Below are 17541 nucleotides of genomic sequence, written 5' to 3' on the forward strand. Positions count from 1 at the left end.
TTTTTTTTTTTTTTTTTCCTTCTCTGCAAGTTCTTTCTGGAAAATGTGGCTTGCAGTGAATGTTTATGAATGCAAGAAAGGAAGATAGGACAAAAAAAACCTGGACTCAGTCTTGCTTTCTTTACTCTGAATGTTACAGGAATGCTCAGTTATTTATTTGTCTTTCAGTCAAACCTGTGAATCTCTTCCAGGGCCTTACCTTTGTTTCTTACCCCCAAATGAAAATTAATATCTCTGGTCTGGGGAAGGTGAAAGCCAACATGACGCTGCCTTCCAACCTGCTCAGGTCAGGCTGGGGTCTGCAGCAGGGTGCTCCCTGCCTGTGGGTAGTCTGATGAGATTTGGTGTCGTTCCTGCCTTCAGAGGAGTAAGGCTGGTTGTATCTGACCCCGAGCCTTGTTTAGCAATTCCCTTGTGCGGTTTTAGGCTTAAGCTGGCAATTAATGCTGTTCTCCTTTCAGTGCGTCAGCACGCTTGTCATGCAGAGAACATCACTGGCTTGGAGTGGTCCCAGACCTAGCCTGGGGGGAGCGGAGGGGGAGAAGGAAAGGGACGCTGAGGGTGGGGGAGAGAGGCCAATCACCTCCGGCATTTATGAAACTTATGCCCTATAAAATACTGCAATTATATTGTTTTCTAAATCCAGTGGGAACCGTTGCTTTTCAAGCAATAAATATCCTCCTGCAGTGCTGGCAGCTGTAATATGGCAGCTCTGACAACCTGAAAGTGAAACTCATTCCAGTAACATGAAACTGATGCTGGTGACTTTCCATTAGCCAAGCTGAGAGGAACAATCAAAAAAAAGGTAAATAAATTGGATGTTTACATTTCTTTCTCTTTTCTCTTTTAATAACCCTTTTCTGAGGGATAAAGCCCAAGACCTTCACTAGCAATGTTTTTGTTAACATTTTGATAACAGAACCTTGAAAGATGTAGAAGGAACCACTAATGACTGATAGACCAAATACAAATAATTTTTAAGATTGATGCTCAATTTTTTATAGTTCAAACATTTCAAGGCAAGATGATGCAGGCAATCACTCATTCTTTGAACACCGACAATATTTCCTTTTCACATCTTTCAGCTCTTTTGGTTTGGGATATAGGGGATATTCTATTGATATTCCTCTAGCAGAAATGAAAATGAATAACAAATACATAATAATGAAAAAACAACATGCCTGGAATGGCAGGATTAAACTGAGGTCCTATTGCAGCAAAGCCTCACTCAAGTCTCAGCAGAACAGCCCTAGACTAGGTTAGGTGCTTCTTGGCACAAATGGGAATGAATGTCCAGAGCATTTCACTGTAAGCTACTGTACCTAAGCCACATGCACTACTGCACTGTTATAATTAAACCATTTGGTATGGAAACATGTTTACAGATTGACCTGTCATTGGGTGAATGGCAAGATCTGTAAGCTAGGTTTTCACATTTATGGAGAAGTGTCCTTGTGCAAAATATCCCTGGTTTGGTGCAACCTTGGACCTTCGGGTAAATCAGTAGGGTCTGTCTGTGCAAAAGAAGCACATTAACGTATGTTAGATCAGATGATAAAAATGCAATACAAATGTAACTGGCTCCCTTAGGCAACTGTGTTGACACGTAGCACTGCTTTGGAAAACCCTTACAGCACTGCAAGACAATGTGGAGAGAGTTATGGTGGAGATATGTACAGGGCCTCCCTCCTCCTCCATAAATGTTTTCATCCCGTTTGTTAAATCACCTGGTTAACATATTAAAGACTTCTAATTCTTCTGGCTTGACACACAGTTGTCATTATGTGCCAGTAAGAGATGGTACAGTGGAAAAAAAGCAACCTGTGAAGGGCAGGGATATAACTGGTGTGCCCCACTGCCCTGTCTTGCAAACCCAGGTGGACCTAACAAGCCCCGTTGTTCTTATGGGCTGTGAGATGTACACGCTCACAGCTCTTGGTCATCATCACTGCAGATCCCAGCCTGGGGAAGGCTAACCCACCAAAGACAAGGGTAGACCTAAAGGAATATAACCTCATATTTTCTAGTTAAAAGGGATGTGTTTTGCTCTCCAAACCATTTTTCTCTAGCCTTGGATACCAACCGAGTGCTATTGTTACCCGAGCATTTGTGAAATATATCCATAGTTCTCACACTAAATCTTAGTCGACAAGCTGTGTGGTGAAGTAGTTGATCCCAAATTAAACCTTTGGTTTTTGTTCCTCTGTGTCCTACAATTTAGAAGCCACAATAGACTCCGAGATGTGCTTAAACAAGAATAAAGTTTGCAGCAAAACCTTCCCTGTTGCATGTACATTTGTAATTATTAGCCCATTACCGGAGATGTTAGCATAGATATAATAAAAGATTTATTTTATTTTCCTGCCAGCCCATGTGTATGCCTTAATTGCATATCGAAGATACTCTTAGAATCCTCTCTTTCATGTAAATATACTCATTGGCTAGTAAATATTAATGCTGCTCTCTGGCTCCAGCTGTGAGAAGATTTTATTGTTGTGTTAGAGGTTTTGATTAGCCTCCAAAAGGTTTTGCAGCATCTACTCTATTTATCTGAAACATACAGAACTGCTGCAAGCAAGGGTTGCTACAAAGAAAATCATGCACTTTCTCTCATTGTTTTTAATTTACTCTGTGCAAGTGTAATTATTTCTGCCTGTTTAATTCTTCGGAGTCACCATCTATGAAATTCCAGAGGCAGGGAAGAAGATGCCTGGTACGTTTTAGTTCCAGTTTTCAGCAGACAGCACTGAAGTAAAAGAAACATATGTCACATCTTCCCATTATTCTCCCTAATTGTCATGGCAATTTACCCACGAGCTGACATGATAGCCATGGAAGGAAATGGAGCAAAACCTTTTGCATAACTCTGGGCTCCAGGAAACCGCGGAGGCAGATGGAAGGGGGAGCTCAGTGTCTGCCGGTCTGCGCTGCAGGGGCTCTCCCCCGTGAGATCAGCTGATGAAGTCTGTGGCCTGTCTTGACCTCCCTTCATCCAGCTGAAGGAACGAAATCCTCCTCAGCTGTCCCTGCCGTATCCCTTACAGCAGGGTACGTCGCTGCTGCGGAGTTACCCGAGCTGCTGGCGACGAGCACCTCTGAGGCTGCTGGACTTATTGTCCGTGGGACTGGTGTCCACCCTACATAGGGACCCTGGCACTGTGCCCACGCTGACGTGGCTCTCAGTGGTGCGAGGCACATCCCACAGCTCCCAGTTTTTGCAATGAGAAGGTTGTCCTGAATTTCTATGTCATGAAGAGTGGGAAAACTCGTGTTGCAACCCTCCTGTCTCCGGAGGGGCTTTCTGGGGGAATAAAAAGCCACGGTGTGACGACCATCTCCATTCCCTCACCCAAGTCACCACGGCCAAAATACTGTGCCAGTGTGAGCTCTGGTCTGTGCTTCTTCATAGAGCGCCGAAAGAGTTTTGCAAAGAGATATGTCTTTGAGCTGGGGCAATGGCTTGCTCGGGCAAGTCCATTTAACCTTGCAGTGACAATATGCCTTTTGCCCTGCGATTTGACTTTAAAACCTGAATTAAATACACCCAGCAGGCCTTGACTTCTGAGCTGGGAAGCCTGGCACTCTCCTCTGTTGACGCAACGTCTGAGACCATCATCAGCATTTGCTCTGAGGGAGCTCAGCCCAGGTCAGCCGAGGTGCACGCTTACCCTCCGGATTCTGCTGAGACTGTCAGCCAGGGCTCATGCCCGTGAGAAACTCAGACCATCACGCCCTGGCAGATAGGCCGCTTGGAGCTAACAACTCTCCTCTACCAGTGACTAGGTCTGGGTTTGAGCCAGTTGTCTGGAGCTCAATGGCCAGCCCTCAGTGTCTGGTAGTCCCCTTTAACCGGTTGGATGTTAATATTCACCCCACAGGCTTTTTGGGGGGAGCTTTTCAACACTCGTTGGCTAAGCTCTGTTAGTAAGTCAGTTCTCACGTGGAGGTCACAAGCATCTCTAACCTCCATGGCTGCTTTACATAAACCTTAAATATAAAACCACAGTAGCTTTGCATTCTGAAGAGAAATTGCCATGTTTTCAGCTGATCTTTTAAGTGGTTCCTAATAAAATTATTAGGCGACTGGAAAATCTTCAATAACATTTTTAAATACAGTCCAGCTTCACAGTAATAAACTCAGCTTTTAACAACCCTCGTTTATAACAATTCCAACAGCAAGAACTAATTTTCCCTTTGGTAATGAGGCCTATTAGAAGGATTGTTCACACAGAGCTGACCTGGATTCAACAGTTAATGTTTTTTTTGCTGTTTTCAAGGCACACTGTGTTTAGCGTGTAAACGCACAGCTTTCCCTCTTGTCCTTGCCTCTACTTGTCTCTTTAAAAATTGTTTGAAGGTTGTGAAAAGGAAAGCACAGAAGTAAAATACAGTGATGTTCTATGCAAATAGCAGGTTTCTTAGTTATTCTGATGCAGCTAATTGCTGAACCCTGCTGCAATGTGTACTTTCACAACAGGAACATTTATCTGGTTCCCACTGGGGTTTGTTATAGTGAGAATACACCACTTCAGCTTTTAATATGGGCAAAGGACACAATTATTTTGATATGTTGACAGCATTTATCATTCCATGCGCCTGTTGGCTGTAGGTTGCTGAGCTAGAAGTTGTTGTCTTCTGAAAGCCATGGTGAAAGTCTGATTGCTTCCCATGGAGCAAGGAGGGCAAGCAGTTCCCACTGAGCTTCCAGCACCAGAACTGGTGGTGTCCCCTCCTTGCTGGGCCCCATGCAGGGCCAGGGAAGCAGATGAGCATGGGCTTTCTGCCTGCGACCTGCTCATGGCTCCTGAGTGAGGCCAGCCTGGCTGGGGACTGCAGGACCAGATTGATGGTTCTGGTCCAGGGTTGCATCTCCCTGACTCCAGGCAGCTCTGCCCACGTGTCCTTCACCAAGCGCCCAGCATCTTGCAGGGACGAGCTCTGCTTGTACCTGCTTTCTGCTGAATGGGACATCTCAGCCAGGAGAAGCTAAGTTTGGTCCTATTGCCCTCTTGTGGCTGCCCAAAAGAGGCTACAAAACTCACCGGCTGACATTTGCAGAAGCGGTACCTGCCCATTCAAGTTAACGTAACTTTCCTATAACTTAAAAACACGGTGCTGGTCCCATAGGTGCAGCTGCCTAAGGTGTTGTGGAGCACCAGCCAGGAGATAGTGACATCTCTGAAAGGGACACAGGGCTGCTATCGCTGTGATAGCAGGAGACCAGGCACAGGGAGATCTCCAGCCAAGCTGTCCTCCCCTCCTCCTCCCTCGCCCTCATGGTTGCCTCCTGCCTATTTTTCAGCTGCATGGGAATGGGAAAAATGGTTTGGCAGGATGCCCCAGGGCTCTCACATCCAAATGTGACCACTAAAAATGCCCTGGTTGGTCCTGGCAGGCCACCCTTTCCTTACTGTATAACCTGGAGCCCATGTGTTAACTATAAGACATATTGGGGTGGCGCTTTGATCTCTTTAGGATATGATGTGCACAAGGTAAGAAGATTATCATTGAAGGGTTTCACCAAAAAACAAGGGATAGAAACAAAACAAAGAGAACTGGGAGGAATGGGAGCAGAAAAAAAAAAAAGACTGCTGTAACCCTCCCAAAGCCTTAACACCTTTCCATCCATACATGTGGATGTCACTGGGTTCAACCATTTCTGAGCTGCTTTCTCTCTGCTGACTATCCCATCAGGCCAGTAGTATGCAAGGCAGCCTGCACACTTCGCTGGTTCTTCTGCTGGTGCTTACACCTGCAAACAGCTTGAAAAGTTACTCAGAGATTCCTAAAAGGACCAGCAATAAAAACCAAAGTCAGCTTGCATGCAAGTTAAATCTTCTGATAAGGAGAGGTAATGTTATTTGGTTTTGGCCAAACAGGGCAATAAAAGCCAAGATGAGATGTTTAATGAAACTCTACCTGGTATATAGTGGCCTCGACATGGTATTTTTACTCAGCATAGCCTGCACTTAATGGAAAGTCTTGGCAAACAGTCAGAGCCAGGACTATAATGTTTGTAAAATAGCCGTTGCTTTCAGTGCAATTTTCCCCAGTGAAAGTCATGCAAGAATAAAAAAGGAAGATTCAGCAACAGTGTAATTGTGTCACATAAAGGCCACCCCTGGGAAGCCATCTGAAGTTTTAATGTTTTAAAATGAATACTGAATTCAGTCATCTTTGATAAAACATGTGGTTCCTTCTTCTGCTCCCAGGCGCAGATGTGCGTGCAGACCAAAGGGCTGCCGAAGGAGAGCAGAACAAACACCATTTGCAATTCAAGTGCCTTTAGACCCCAGATGAGACTGTCTCGAACCGCTAGCCTGCTATTCTGTGGCCTTGATTAAGGACGAAAATTATCCCTCCAGTCCCTACGTTTGCCAGTGACTACTGAAGACCTGACTCCAATCTCTTGCTTATGCAAACGACAGCCCTCCTCAAGGCAGCGGAAGCCCAGATTGACATTGAACCAGTAAGAGGACACTGAATCTAGCTGGATTGGAAAAGGGGCTGCTGGAGTGGGCCATCACATGCTACTGGTCTCACTTGCTAAAAGAAGGCATTCAAATATTGGGTTTTTGCTTCTAAAGTAATCAGCACAGGGAACCGAGAAAAACTTCCCTCCAGGACCAGCCATGGTTGTGTTTGTCTGTACGTGAAATGTGGGCTGCTAGCAGGGACAGACGTGATGCACGGGAGTTGCTAGGCTGAGCACTGCATACAGCAGATTCAGCATTTCCAGCCTTTTGGGCAGGTTTGCTTCTTTTTCAGGATAGAGCTGGACCTTCAGAGCCTCCCAAGCTTGTCCCTGGGGTCTGCCCCAGGCTGGGCTCCCCTTGCAGGCCCCATGTGATACCGGCAGCACCCCGGAGCTGCCTCGTGCTTTCCAAGCTCCTGGTCCTCTTTTCAGCTAGACATTTCTTTTCAGGGGAAAGTTCTGTAATAGAGAACTTCTACAAGGAGAGAAGCTGCTGTCTGTCAGGCAGGCCAGGGCTTCCCCAGGCATGCCTGGAGCATCAGATGATGTGGTGGGGGAAGAACTGGTGTTTTCCACAGCAGTGGTTAGTGCCTGTGTGTGATTTAGTAGCATCCTTTTGAATATGAGCTCTGTGTGACACACACAGCATTTAATGAGGATTCATGGGCCACCACGGACCAAAAGATCACCGATGAGGAATCCAAAGTTGTCCATGAATGATTTATAATCCCTGCTCTTAGCATAGTGGCTGTGTCTTCTTTGGATTTGTAAAGCCCCTAACACAATGGGGTCTTGTTCTTCTCTGTGACGCTTTTCCTTGTTCCTGACTGGTGCTTTTTCAATATTACCCCTAAATAACCCCTGAAAATGTAAATGTATAAGAAAGAAGTGACCTTTCTTGTGGTCTCCATCTGTGCATGGAGCCTTTCAGCAGTGCCTGGTGTCCTCCTTGGGTGAAGTTTGGTGAGAGTTGTCCTGTTGGCTTCTCAAGAGGCAAAGGGAGGCTCTTTAGTCAGCCCCAAAGTCCATCCTTTCCATGCTGGACAGGAACTAAGGGTTCCCCATTTGATGAACAGGAGGACCTGTCCTCCCTGGCAGACTCCACCAGGTGCTGGCTTTGCCACTGTCTCTGTATGTACACAGGGAGGTGACAGGGGTGCTTGGCCACCCCCAGCTCTTGTGCCTTCTTCATGCTCCTGATGTGTTGGAAACAGCAAAGGCATCTCCCTCTCGCTTATCTCCAGATGTGTTTTTCTCATTCATCTTCTGAGGAACAGACTCACGGCCTGTACAGTGGGTGACCCCAGGTTGCGCTTGGGTGAATGAGATGGATTTTGCAACCTCAATGACCCTGGTAGCCCATCCAACCTCCTGGTAACCCAAGCTGGTACTAACCTACAGCAAATGCTGTATGCAAGGCACAGATACATTTTAGGGTGCACTTGGAGCTCTGAGCCAGCGAAGCTCCCCATGCTGCACGTTGCATGCTCATGCTTCTCCTGGTCCGGCTACAGAGCAAGCCTGTGCCCCTGTGGCTCCATCCCAAAGACGGCAAGAAGTGTGCCTGAAAGGGGCACAGCCCTTCACGGAGGACATCGCAGCGTGCTTTCCTTCTGCCTTACCTGGTTGTTTGCTGGGGGATCCCCACCTTGGTGGGTGTTGGCAGCCCTGTGATTTTGTGTTGTAAGAGGGCTGGGGGTTTAAGAGGAAAGGTTAACCTAAGCTATACGCTCACTTTGGCTGGGTCGCTTTAGAATATTAATGTGAGTGTTAAGGTCAGAATATTAATATTGTCAGCTGTGCAAGTGTGCTGCTTGTAATTCATGATGAATACACTGAAATGCAATGCCTTCTCAGTGCCATGGCAGAGACATTTTCTATTGCAAATGTTCTGTTTTCTGGCCTCATCACTTGCACATGGAGCGGGCACCTTTCCTGACCAGGCATGTGCACTGTCCTTCCCTGTCCATGAAGGGCACGTGAGTGCTGAAAATTCCTGAGTTGTTTGCATTTCACAGCCTCAATAAGCTTTCAAATCAAATAACAGCTCCTTTTTTTTTTTTTTTAAGAAAAAGAGTGTTTTCGTTAATATGGGCATGAATAATACCTTTTTTTCACAGTCATTTTTGCTTCTTCTGTTTAATTTCACTGAGATGACTAATTGTTTTAAGAGCTGCATTCCCAGAGCAAAACAAACAAACAAACAAACAAACAGCCCCCCTGTGTTTCGCTCCCTAAAGCTTAAGCCAGCCCAAATAAGGACAAAATATATTTTGCCCTCTGTAACTGTAAGTTTTCTCTTCCATCGGACTTTATGCTTGAAACAGATAAGGCTTTCTTTGCATAAGCAATTATGGAGCTATCTCTTTTTGGACAGATCTGAATTAACCATCATCCTAAGCCAAGATCAGAGACATAGGTAGGGAGGCTGAATGCAAGTTCAGCAAAGGAGAAATTTCAGTTCAAGGAGCTGTTTATGAATTCAGACCTTCTTTATTAAATTAGAAGGAAAAATTCTCTTGGGATCTAGCAGACTTCAAGGAAAATGTGTTCAAGTCATCTTGTCTGTCTACAAGTTTCTTTTCCCTTTGGCATTACTATAAGGCAAAGCAGGCTAACAAATATATTTTGTTTTATAAGGCTGTATAAGCTGTTCCATAGGTGTCTGCTTTGGGAGCAGGATGATGTAAAGGGCTGTCTCCCTGAAGGATTTCTCTTTAGTCCATATACTCAGAGTTTCCTTCTGTGCAGTGTTGGCCCAGCTTCCTAAATTTGTTTTCTGATCTCTGCTGTGTTTTCCAGACACCGTGGCTCAGACAGATGCTATTGCAATGTGATTGGCCTGCAGCAGGTACCAGGATCCCGAGGGGATGGCAGGTATGGAGCAGGGCATCATCCCTGAGCAGGCAGCGGAGCCACCTCCCTGCCTGGCATAACCCTCACCCGGCAATAACCCACCAGTGTTGTGATGGGAGTGCTGGTGCATGGCCGGGAGAAGGTCCTGCTCAAGGTTTTTTGGTTCTGGCATGTTCCTGCCTATGAAGTGATGGCAGGGCAACATGGAAAACTTCTGGCAGTGCATCCAAGCTGGGTGAGATTTACCCCACCACATAACTTACTTTTGCAACCCAAAAACGGTCAGTGGAGGGAGGCAGGTATCTACAGAGGAGGATACCTCTCAAACCACCAGCTCAAGCCCCTCACCTCTGTTGCAACCGTGTTGAAGCACCCAGCTCTCTGTTGTTTGCAGAGCGGCCAGAGACAGCGAGACACCCAGATTTTAGACAGCTAGCCTTAGGGGAAATCAATCTTGCCATGGTGATGAAAGTACTTTCATGTCAACCACGCTGCTATTTTGGCATAAAACCTTCATATTTCTGGGACTCTTATGCACTAGGAAGCAACAGAATTAAGGGGTTTGTGGTCCAGTTAAATAATCCGCATCATTCTCTTTGTTTTATCCCATTTCCCTCCGGGTTTTTTTGCAAGTCAGTGACAGCCATTTCCCAAGTGCTTTCAGTGAGGAAGTATTCTGATGTTGAACCTCATCAGCCTGCTGCAAGCTCATTGATATTCATGCAGCGACTTCACAGTCACACTTCTGAGGGGGGTGAGACTAAAACAAGCAGACACTTCTCCCAGACTTGCTCCTGCAGCAGCCCATCTAGGGACCCATTTTGGGTGAGACATGTGAGACATAATACTATTGCTTTATTGCCATGCGTGTCAGCAGTGTCCCAGCTCTGCTGGGACAAGCTAAAAAAAGAAAAAAAATATGCAGAAGGGACCATTGTGGAAAGCTTTGGTGTTTGCAGCAGGGTTGTACTCTCTCGCTAGGGGGGAGGATGCCCCTTCTTTGTGCCCCCTGGGAGGATTTGGACTTTCTCAGGAGAAAGTATTTCACAACGGTGCTGCAAGGTGATCTGCATGATTGTTGGGGTGAATTAACTAATGTGAATGTTACTGAAAAATCACAGGCAGTAGGGTATCAGCTACTTTCTAAAACAGGTGATGTGACTTCCATATTCGTGTACTATGGACTTCAGTGCTTTCTCATTGCTCTGTTCATTTTTAGGACCTAGTTACCCTCCTAGTTAACAGAAGCCTTTCAGTGGCCATTTGGAGAGGAAACAGGGATCTCTTGCACCATACTCTGAGTAGCTGGAGAATGACCAGAAGAAGGAAAAGTGGATGGAGACTGATGAGGGCTGTCAGCCTAACATAGCAGTTTCCTGCGTGTTTTACAATCTAAAAGAAAGGAGTGAGGGTCCTTTGCCGAAGCATGGAGAAGGCATATGGTGGAAAAAAAAGGTCTCTAGGAAACAGCTCCAGGACTAAGAGCACCGTGTCCCTTGTCAGAAGCCATATGTTGGCTAGGTGCTCATCTGGTTTTATGTTAGACATGAATTGTCATAACTTCCCATAAACTAGTGTATAACTGCAACAGCATGAAGCTCACTTCATACTTTGTGGGAGATTGTGGTAGGTTTAATTAATCATCTTGAATTGTTTGATGAGCAGAACTATGAGGATATTGTCAGTTAGTTTTTTGGTATGTAGTATTAAATATAGAAAGTTAAAATATGTCAGAAGTAAAAACATTGTACAAATCCAGAGCTGGACAAAGCTAAAAAAGCTCTTTAAGGTGGTGCAGGGAAGTTTACACCTCCTCAGAAAGCCTGCTGTGCCTGTCTTCTTCAAGACCTCTCTCCATGCTGGGGATGGGAGTGGCTCTACACTTGTCTGATGTATGCTGTTAGCTGAATTAATGTGGTTTCCTTTTTTTCTTTTTTCTTTTTCTTTTTTTTTTTTTTTTTGGGGGGGGGCAGTATTCTCCAACGGCATGCAAGTCTATAAGAACCCTTGTTTTTGATTTTTCTGTATGAAGAATATGTCCAAAACTGCAGCAGTACCGGAGGCAGGGAGGTTCACTTCTAGTTCATAGGATGGTCATGAGAAAGCTGTGATAACCTCCTTGCAACCAAACCAGAACATCTTACTGCTTCAGTGGTTTGGCCCAACAAATGGGAACTTTGGCTTTCCCTTTCCAAGATACCCACTTGTACTCTGGCTAGGATTCAGGGGAATCCTGAAAATTCCTACATGTAAAAAATTTTGCTGTCTCCAGAGGGGAAGAGTCTCTTGGTTTTCACCAGGGAAGCAAGCATGAAGACAAGAGTTCCCAGGGTTTCTCAGGCAGGAGCCATGGTGAGGGGCTGGCTCTACTCAAGCTGTGGCAGAGGGAGCATACAAGGCAGCCAGAAAACCTCTTAGAACAGCCTGGCACACTGAAAATCAGGCTGTGCGATGCCTGTCACTGGCATAGCCCTTTATGAAAGCAGAAAGAGACTGCTACAGGTGCAGCAGCTGTTTCTCAAGCATATTCATCTGTTTCCAGCATGTATGGGGATGCACTATCCTTGTATCTCAATAAAGTTGTTTGCAGAGTAAAGAACTGTAAAGTGGCAGGTGATTTTTGATAAAAAATGATGAACAAGTACAAGCCTAACATGATAGACTGCATATCAGCCTGCAACAGATATTCAGCGTAGGCAAGCCTTAGGTCAAAGATAGTGAGTAGAGAAGCGCCGCAACTAACCAAGCACTAGTGATAACAGAAGCTGAAGTTTTCACATATGGAAATCTCCAGAAATATTAAATGGGGAGCCTGAAAAAATCCATAGGAAATTCTACAGATTTATGAATATTATTATACGTGAACTTTAATTACACTGACATTTAAAATGAACAGAAATGGCACTTTAATTGCACTGTAGCCACGCTTTTATTGCATACATTTAAATACATTAGAGAGTAGTTAGAGCTGTACTGTACTGTACTGTATGGGACCAGTCCAGGCAGTTAGACACTCAAAATGTGGAAATAAAGACTGTAGAGTTGCACCTCAGCTAGGGAAATCTGGCTCAGTAGTTCTTTCTCGGTATCTCTGGGGAGCAAAAAAAAGTTTTCTCCCAGCTTTCTGAAATTCTCCAAGGGACTCCAGGGCACTGGATCCTGAAATCTGCTTGGATAAAACTGCTTGTGGCCTTTAGATAGATGGCCTTTTCTGTGGTGCTATCTTCAAAATAGACAGAGTGCAACCTTGCATAACCCTGCATAAGCATGGCCATCACTATAGGAAGGGTCTCATGCCAGCCTCTGAAGTATCTGAGACGGCCATCCTTGGAGCTAATGGGCTGCATGAGGTGGGTAGCGCTTCATATCCAATGATGGTCTGATGTTTCCTATCTGTGAGGCTATGGCAGAAACCAGGCTCTTGCTGTGCTTTCATTTTTTGGTTGAGAATGCTTCCATATGGGGTCTGACATCGCACCTCTTCCCCGCAATCTTTCTTCCTGTTTGTGGAAAGCTGTTAGCAAGGAATTAAAAAAAAAAAAAGACTTCTGCTCTTTGACGATCCCTTAAAAGATATGTTTTATTGGTGGTTTTTTTTTTCCTGCTGCTCCAGCAGCAGAATAAATAAAGCCTGTGCTAGAGCTTCAGCAATAGGATCACCTTGAATCTTCTTGGTTCAGGCACTGAACGTTCAGTTCTTCAGTTTTCACCTATCTCTGGGCAAGTGACTCCATCTCAGTGGTCTCTACTCAACTGTGCAATTTTAACGATGGCAGAAAAAGAGTTCTCAGTCTCAGCTCTGCAGCTGTAAAGCCATACTAGTCCTTAATTCATAAGCGTTATTTGTGATCAGATATACTGGCAAGCTGGACTACATAAGAAAACTTCCTCATTTAAAACTTTCAGAAATGGAAACCACCGGTTTGTGCAGTTTCTGCACTACCAGCTAAGACGCTGAAAGTTTAAAATGGATTATTACACACTCCTCTGGGGACTGCAGCATTTTGTTCCTTGTCCCACACATCCGCCTGGTGCCTTGAATACACAAATCTGGATTCTGCCCTCATGTTTGGCCGCAGCACAAACGTTTCCTCTCCTTTCACTGAGTAAGCAATCACGCCGACACTGAAGGTCTTATGTGCTGATATGCATATGACATCATATGCTGTCTTCCAGGTGGAAAGGTATCTGAAAGAAATGCATTGCTGTCCTTTAAAAAAAAAAAGAATTGTCAATTTAATTTTAACTTGGGAAATATTTATGTAGGAGACATTCTGACTCTGAAAGATCCCTTTCTTGGATGTTTTTTCTGCTTCATGATTCACTGCTTACTTATACAAGGGCTGTTGTTATGCCCTGCTGCTGTTTTGCTTCGAGATCCCTTTTCAGTGTGTTAAGTCTGAATGTCACAATTTCCAAAACGCACTTCCTCATCCCACAGGTGTGACCTGCATTCTTCATTTCCAAAGATGTTTGTGATTTGCATTTTGGAATATTCATGCTTCTCAGATGAATCCAGTTTACAAAATTACCTAGATCTTTTTGTATAGTTGACTTGTCATTATTTAGTATGTCATTGTTTGTACCACCTCTAAATGTTACTGGTCATGGCTTTAGATTTTCTTCTAGATTAAAATACTAACTAATATTCTATGCTATTAAAAGATGCTATAATGATGCCATAAATCTGTTCTGTGTTCCCACTGATGACTTGGATGAAGGACGAGAATATGTATGCTTGTGCAGCTGATATGAACTTGTGAGGGACTGCTAACATGCTGAAAGAAAGGACTGGAAATTCAAATCAATCATCTTCACAAGTGAGAGGCATGGTCTGAAAATAAAGAGGGTCAGTTTCAAGAAGGAAAAGTGCAAGGTACCACACTTGGGTAGAAATATGTAATATACAGAGATATCTAATGATGAATACTTGGTTTTCAGCAAATCTTCAGAAAAGATTGGAATTTTCAATGGACTGCAGGTTCAACATGAGTCAATTCTGTCTATATGATGAAAAAAAAAAAGTAAATGTTACACTGGGGAACACAGACAGCTGTTTAGCCTGCAAGATAAATGAAATATTCTTCCTGCTCTGGTCAGCACTGGAAGGGCTCTGCTGCAGCTCTAAGTTCGGTTTTGGATGCCGCACTTCAAAGAAAATGTGAATCAGCTAGAGGGAATGTAGAGGAGAACAACATGGATGACAGATCTCTAAAACATGGGCTCCACAGAAGGACTAAACTAACTGGGCCAGCAGAGTGTAAAGAATGAAGGACTGATAACAGCCTTCAAATTTGTTAAAAGTATCTCTAAAGAGAAAGAGAACAACCTCTTTGCCATATCTGTAGAACAAGAAGTACACAGCTTAAATTACAGCTACTGGAGTTTTTTAAATACAGGTTAAACAAGCACTTGTGGGGCTGGTAAATGTGTCATTGGCTCTTCCTCAGGACAAGGCTGATTTGGATGATGTCTCAAGTTCCTTCTGTTCCTCTTTTGCTACAGTGCAACTATTGACATACCGTTCTGTTGATCTGTTTTGCTATGTTTGCTATAAAACTGAGTTTTGGAATCATAGAATCATATCATAGTATGGCTTAGGTTGGAAGGGGCAGGGACACCTTCCACTAGACCAGGTTGCCCAAATCACAGGCAAGCTTTGCTAAATGCCTTTAGAATTTGCCATTGGATTTTGGCTTTATATTTACTATTGATTTTCCAATCCATCAGTACATTTAATGTGTGCTACGCTGACTTACCTATGTGTTGACTCTACACCGAATGCCATGGTTGGGTGAAAATACAGTAAGTTCTTTGGTTTTGATACCACTGTCTTGGAGCACTGCAGGACACTTTAGCATTAACCCTAAATTTCTACTGAGCAAGTTGCTAATGTATGCCCGTACCTCTAAACACCATGAGCAAAACCAGTAATTCCTGAACTACTTTGTATTAGGGTTTTTGTTGTGGTTGTTTTTTTTTTTGACTTGACTTAATTTGGTATATTTTTAGGGCAAACTCCCTGATATGTCGATCTCACAGGACAGAGGCCAAGTTCACTTCTCTTTGGCACCCGCGAGTGTGCTTTTTTCTCAAAGTAACAATTGCATCTGACTTGCTTCTGCTACCTTATTCTGGGGCTTATGAAATCCCGAGTACAGATTCCCATAACTGGAGGCGGCGGGCATGGGGAGATGGGGAAAGTGAGATACCTCAGCTGAAGGAAACACCCAGAGAGTTTCAGACCTGAGGTGGCCTTTTGGGCTTTCTAGAGCAGCTGAATCCCAAGGGACTCATTTGCTCTGCAAATGCCTGGCTTGGGAAGCATTGAAGCTGTGTGACTTTGGCCCTGTGCACAAGGTGCTGATGCCCACCAAACATGACCTGGACTCTCTGTTTCTACATCACAGTTTGCCGACACCCAAGCTGGAGCATGGCCTGGAGGTTGCTCCCGTACTAGCTGTGCTTGACCAGCCATTGCTGTTCCTGAGGTGCAACGATATGAAGCATCAGGTGGGATGGGAGCGTCTTGGGGGCCCCTGGATCGGTTTCTTACTTATTTGCTCCCCTGCCATGTTTGCCAGCTCCTCAGGAGTGAGTTGTTTCAGGTGTGCCTGTTAAATTGGCAGTGACTGACACTTATTGCCAGCACCCAGGGATTCCCTGTCATTCGAGAACTACTGGGACCTGTCGAAAAATCGTACTTTTCACATACACCTTCCCATCCAATCCTTCCTTCAGCTGGTCTTGTCTAATGTGATCAAAGCCTTTACCCATCATATACTCCCTCTCCACTTTGTCACTGGTGGGGTCTGATGAATTGCCCTCGTTATTATTCTGAGCCTGCAGGTCACCCAGACACAACATAGTGCCAGCACAATGGTGACAACTGAATTATAACAACTTCTCAGCTTCCTTTGCAGCACAGATACAATATTTATGGCACTATTAATGCACAGCGCTGTCAGGTTTTTTAAAATGAGAGTAACTCACCTGTCCCTGTCATACATGCATGTCCTCCGTGTTTCAGAAGTGTCAGGAGAATCCTCATCAAATTTTCTCTCTTAATAGTCTTCTGCCATGAAGCCCAAGCAAAAAATGGCAGGCTCCAGCACAGGTAAGCCTGATGGATCTTTTTGTGGAGACAGCCAGGATAAAACTTTCAGCTGTGCTGCTTAAGCAAATGACTTAGCCTTCAGGCCATGGGGATGTATAAGCACTTTTTTTGCTTTATCTCTTGATTTTAAGCAGAATTTAAGCTCCTAAATATCTTCATGGATTTGTCCCATAACCTTACAGGGCACCAGATATTTGACAAAACCAATATGTGATGCAAAACTCACTCTGCTGAATCAGAGGGACCAAATGATGTTGAGAGCTTTATGCCACGTTGGATGTCAGCTGTCTCCCCAGGGCCAGTCACGGAGCTGGCATCAACATTGCAACTGTGTGCTCTGGCTACATTAGCAGAAATATGACTGATTGCCCTTGACCGCAAGTGATATGAAACATATTTGTGCTGCCAAGGGATTGGAAAACACACACATTTGGCATGAATTGATATAGCACCTCAACTTTAAGCTCCCACCACTTTTTAAATAGGACATAGACCTTCCTAACACATCAAACTCTTCACAGTCATAAATATATATTTAAGTTTCTCCTTTGGCCAGTGAAGATAAGCCAGTAAAAAGATTTTCTTTTGCTAGCGTCGCTTAAACTGTGTCAGAAAGCATAACTTCTAGCAGTGAAAGCATCCCAAGTGGGACACACTAAGCACACCAGAGCTGGTCCCTTTGGGGTCCCTCTGTAGTTAGATGAGATGTGATTGATGTAGCTGATGGAGTCTCCACTGTGACTCGCCTCACTCTACAGTAAAAACTAAAACTGAGCACAGCATTTAGAGTTTAGAAGAGCCTGCTCTCCAGCAACTAGGAAGGAACAAAACTCACATGGCTACATCTACACTGCTGATATTGAAGCTAGGTGAGATGCACCTTTGCTTCTCGTTGGCCCCGGACTAATCTAGCAAATACTGCTGATGATTGAAGAGGTCATTTCTTAAACTTGCTCGCTGCTCTTCTCCTGGCATGTTGGTCCCACAACAAAGCCGGCAGAGCTGGCTTATGGACACAAGAGCACTCCAGTCAGGCCAAATCCTTGCCCTGGCAATGGGACTGTTATTCTAGGCTACTTCTTGCAGTTCGCTT

General features: G+C 44.6%; 1 protein-coding gene across 1 annotated transcript in view; it reads right to left on the minus strand.

Moving 5' to 3' along the window:
• AKIRIN2 (akirin 2) overlaps window positions 1-16198 on the minus strand; it is a 72668-nt gene extending 56470 nt beyond the window's left edge. Inside the window, exon 1 of the mRNA XM_009887529.1 lies at window positions 16036-16198. Coding sequence (XP_009885831.1) covers window positions 16036-16198 — 163 coding nt within the window. The remainder of the gene's footprint in view (window positions 1-16035) is intronic.
• Window positions 16199-17541: the final 1343 nt, after the last annotated feature.

This window comes from Charadrius vociferus, unplaced genomic scaffold (genome assembly GCF_000708025.1).
Source record: "Charadrius vociferus isolate BGI_N301 unplaced genomic scaffold, ASM70802v2 scaffold185, whole genome shotgun sequence".
In the NCBI taxonomy this organism is placed as follows: domain Eukaryota; kingdom Metazoa; phylum Chordata; class Aves; order Charadriiformes; family Charadriidae; genus Charadrius; species Charadrius vociferus.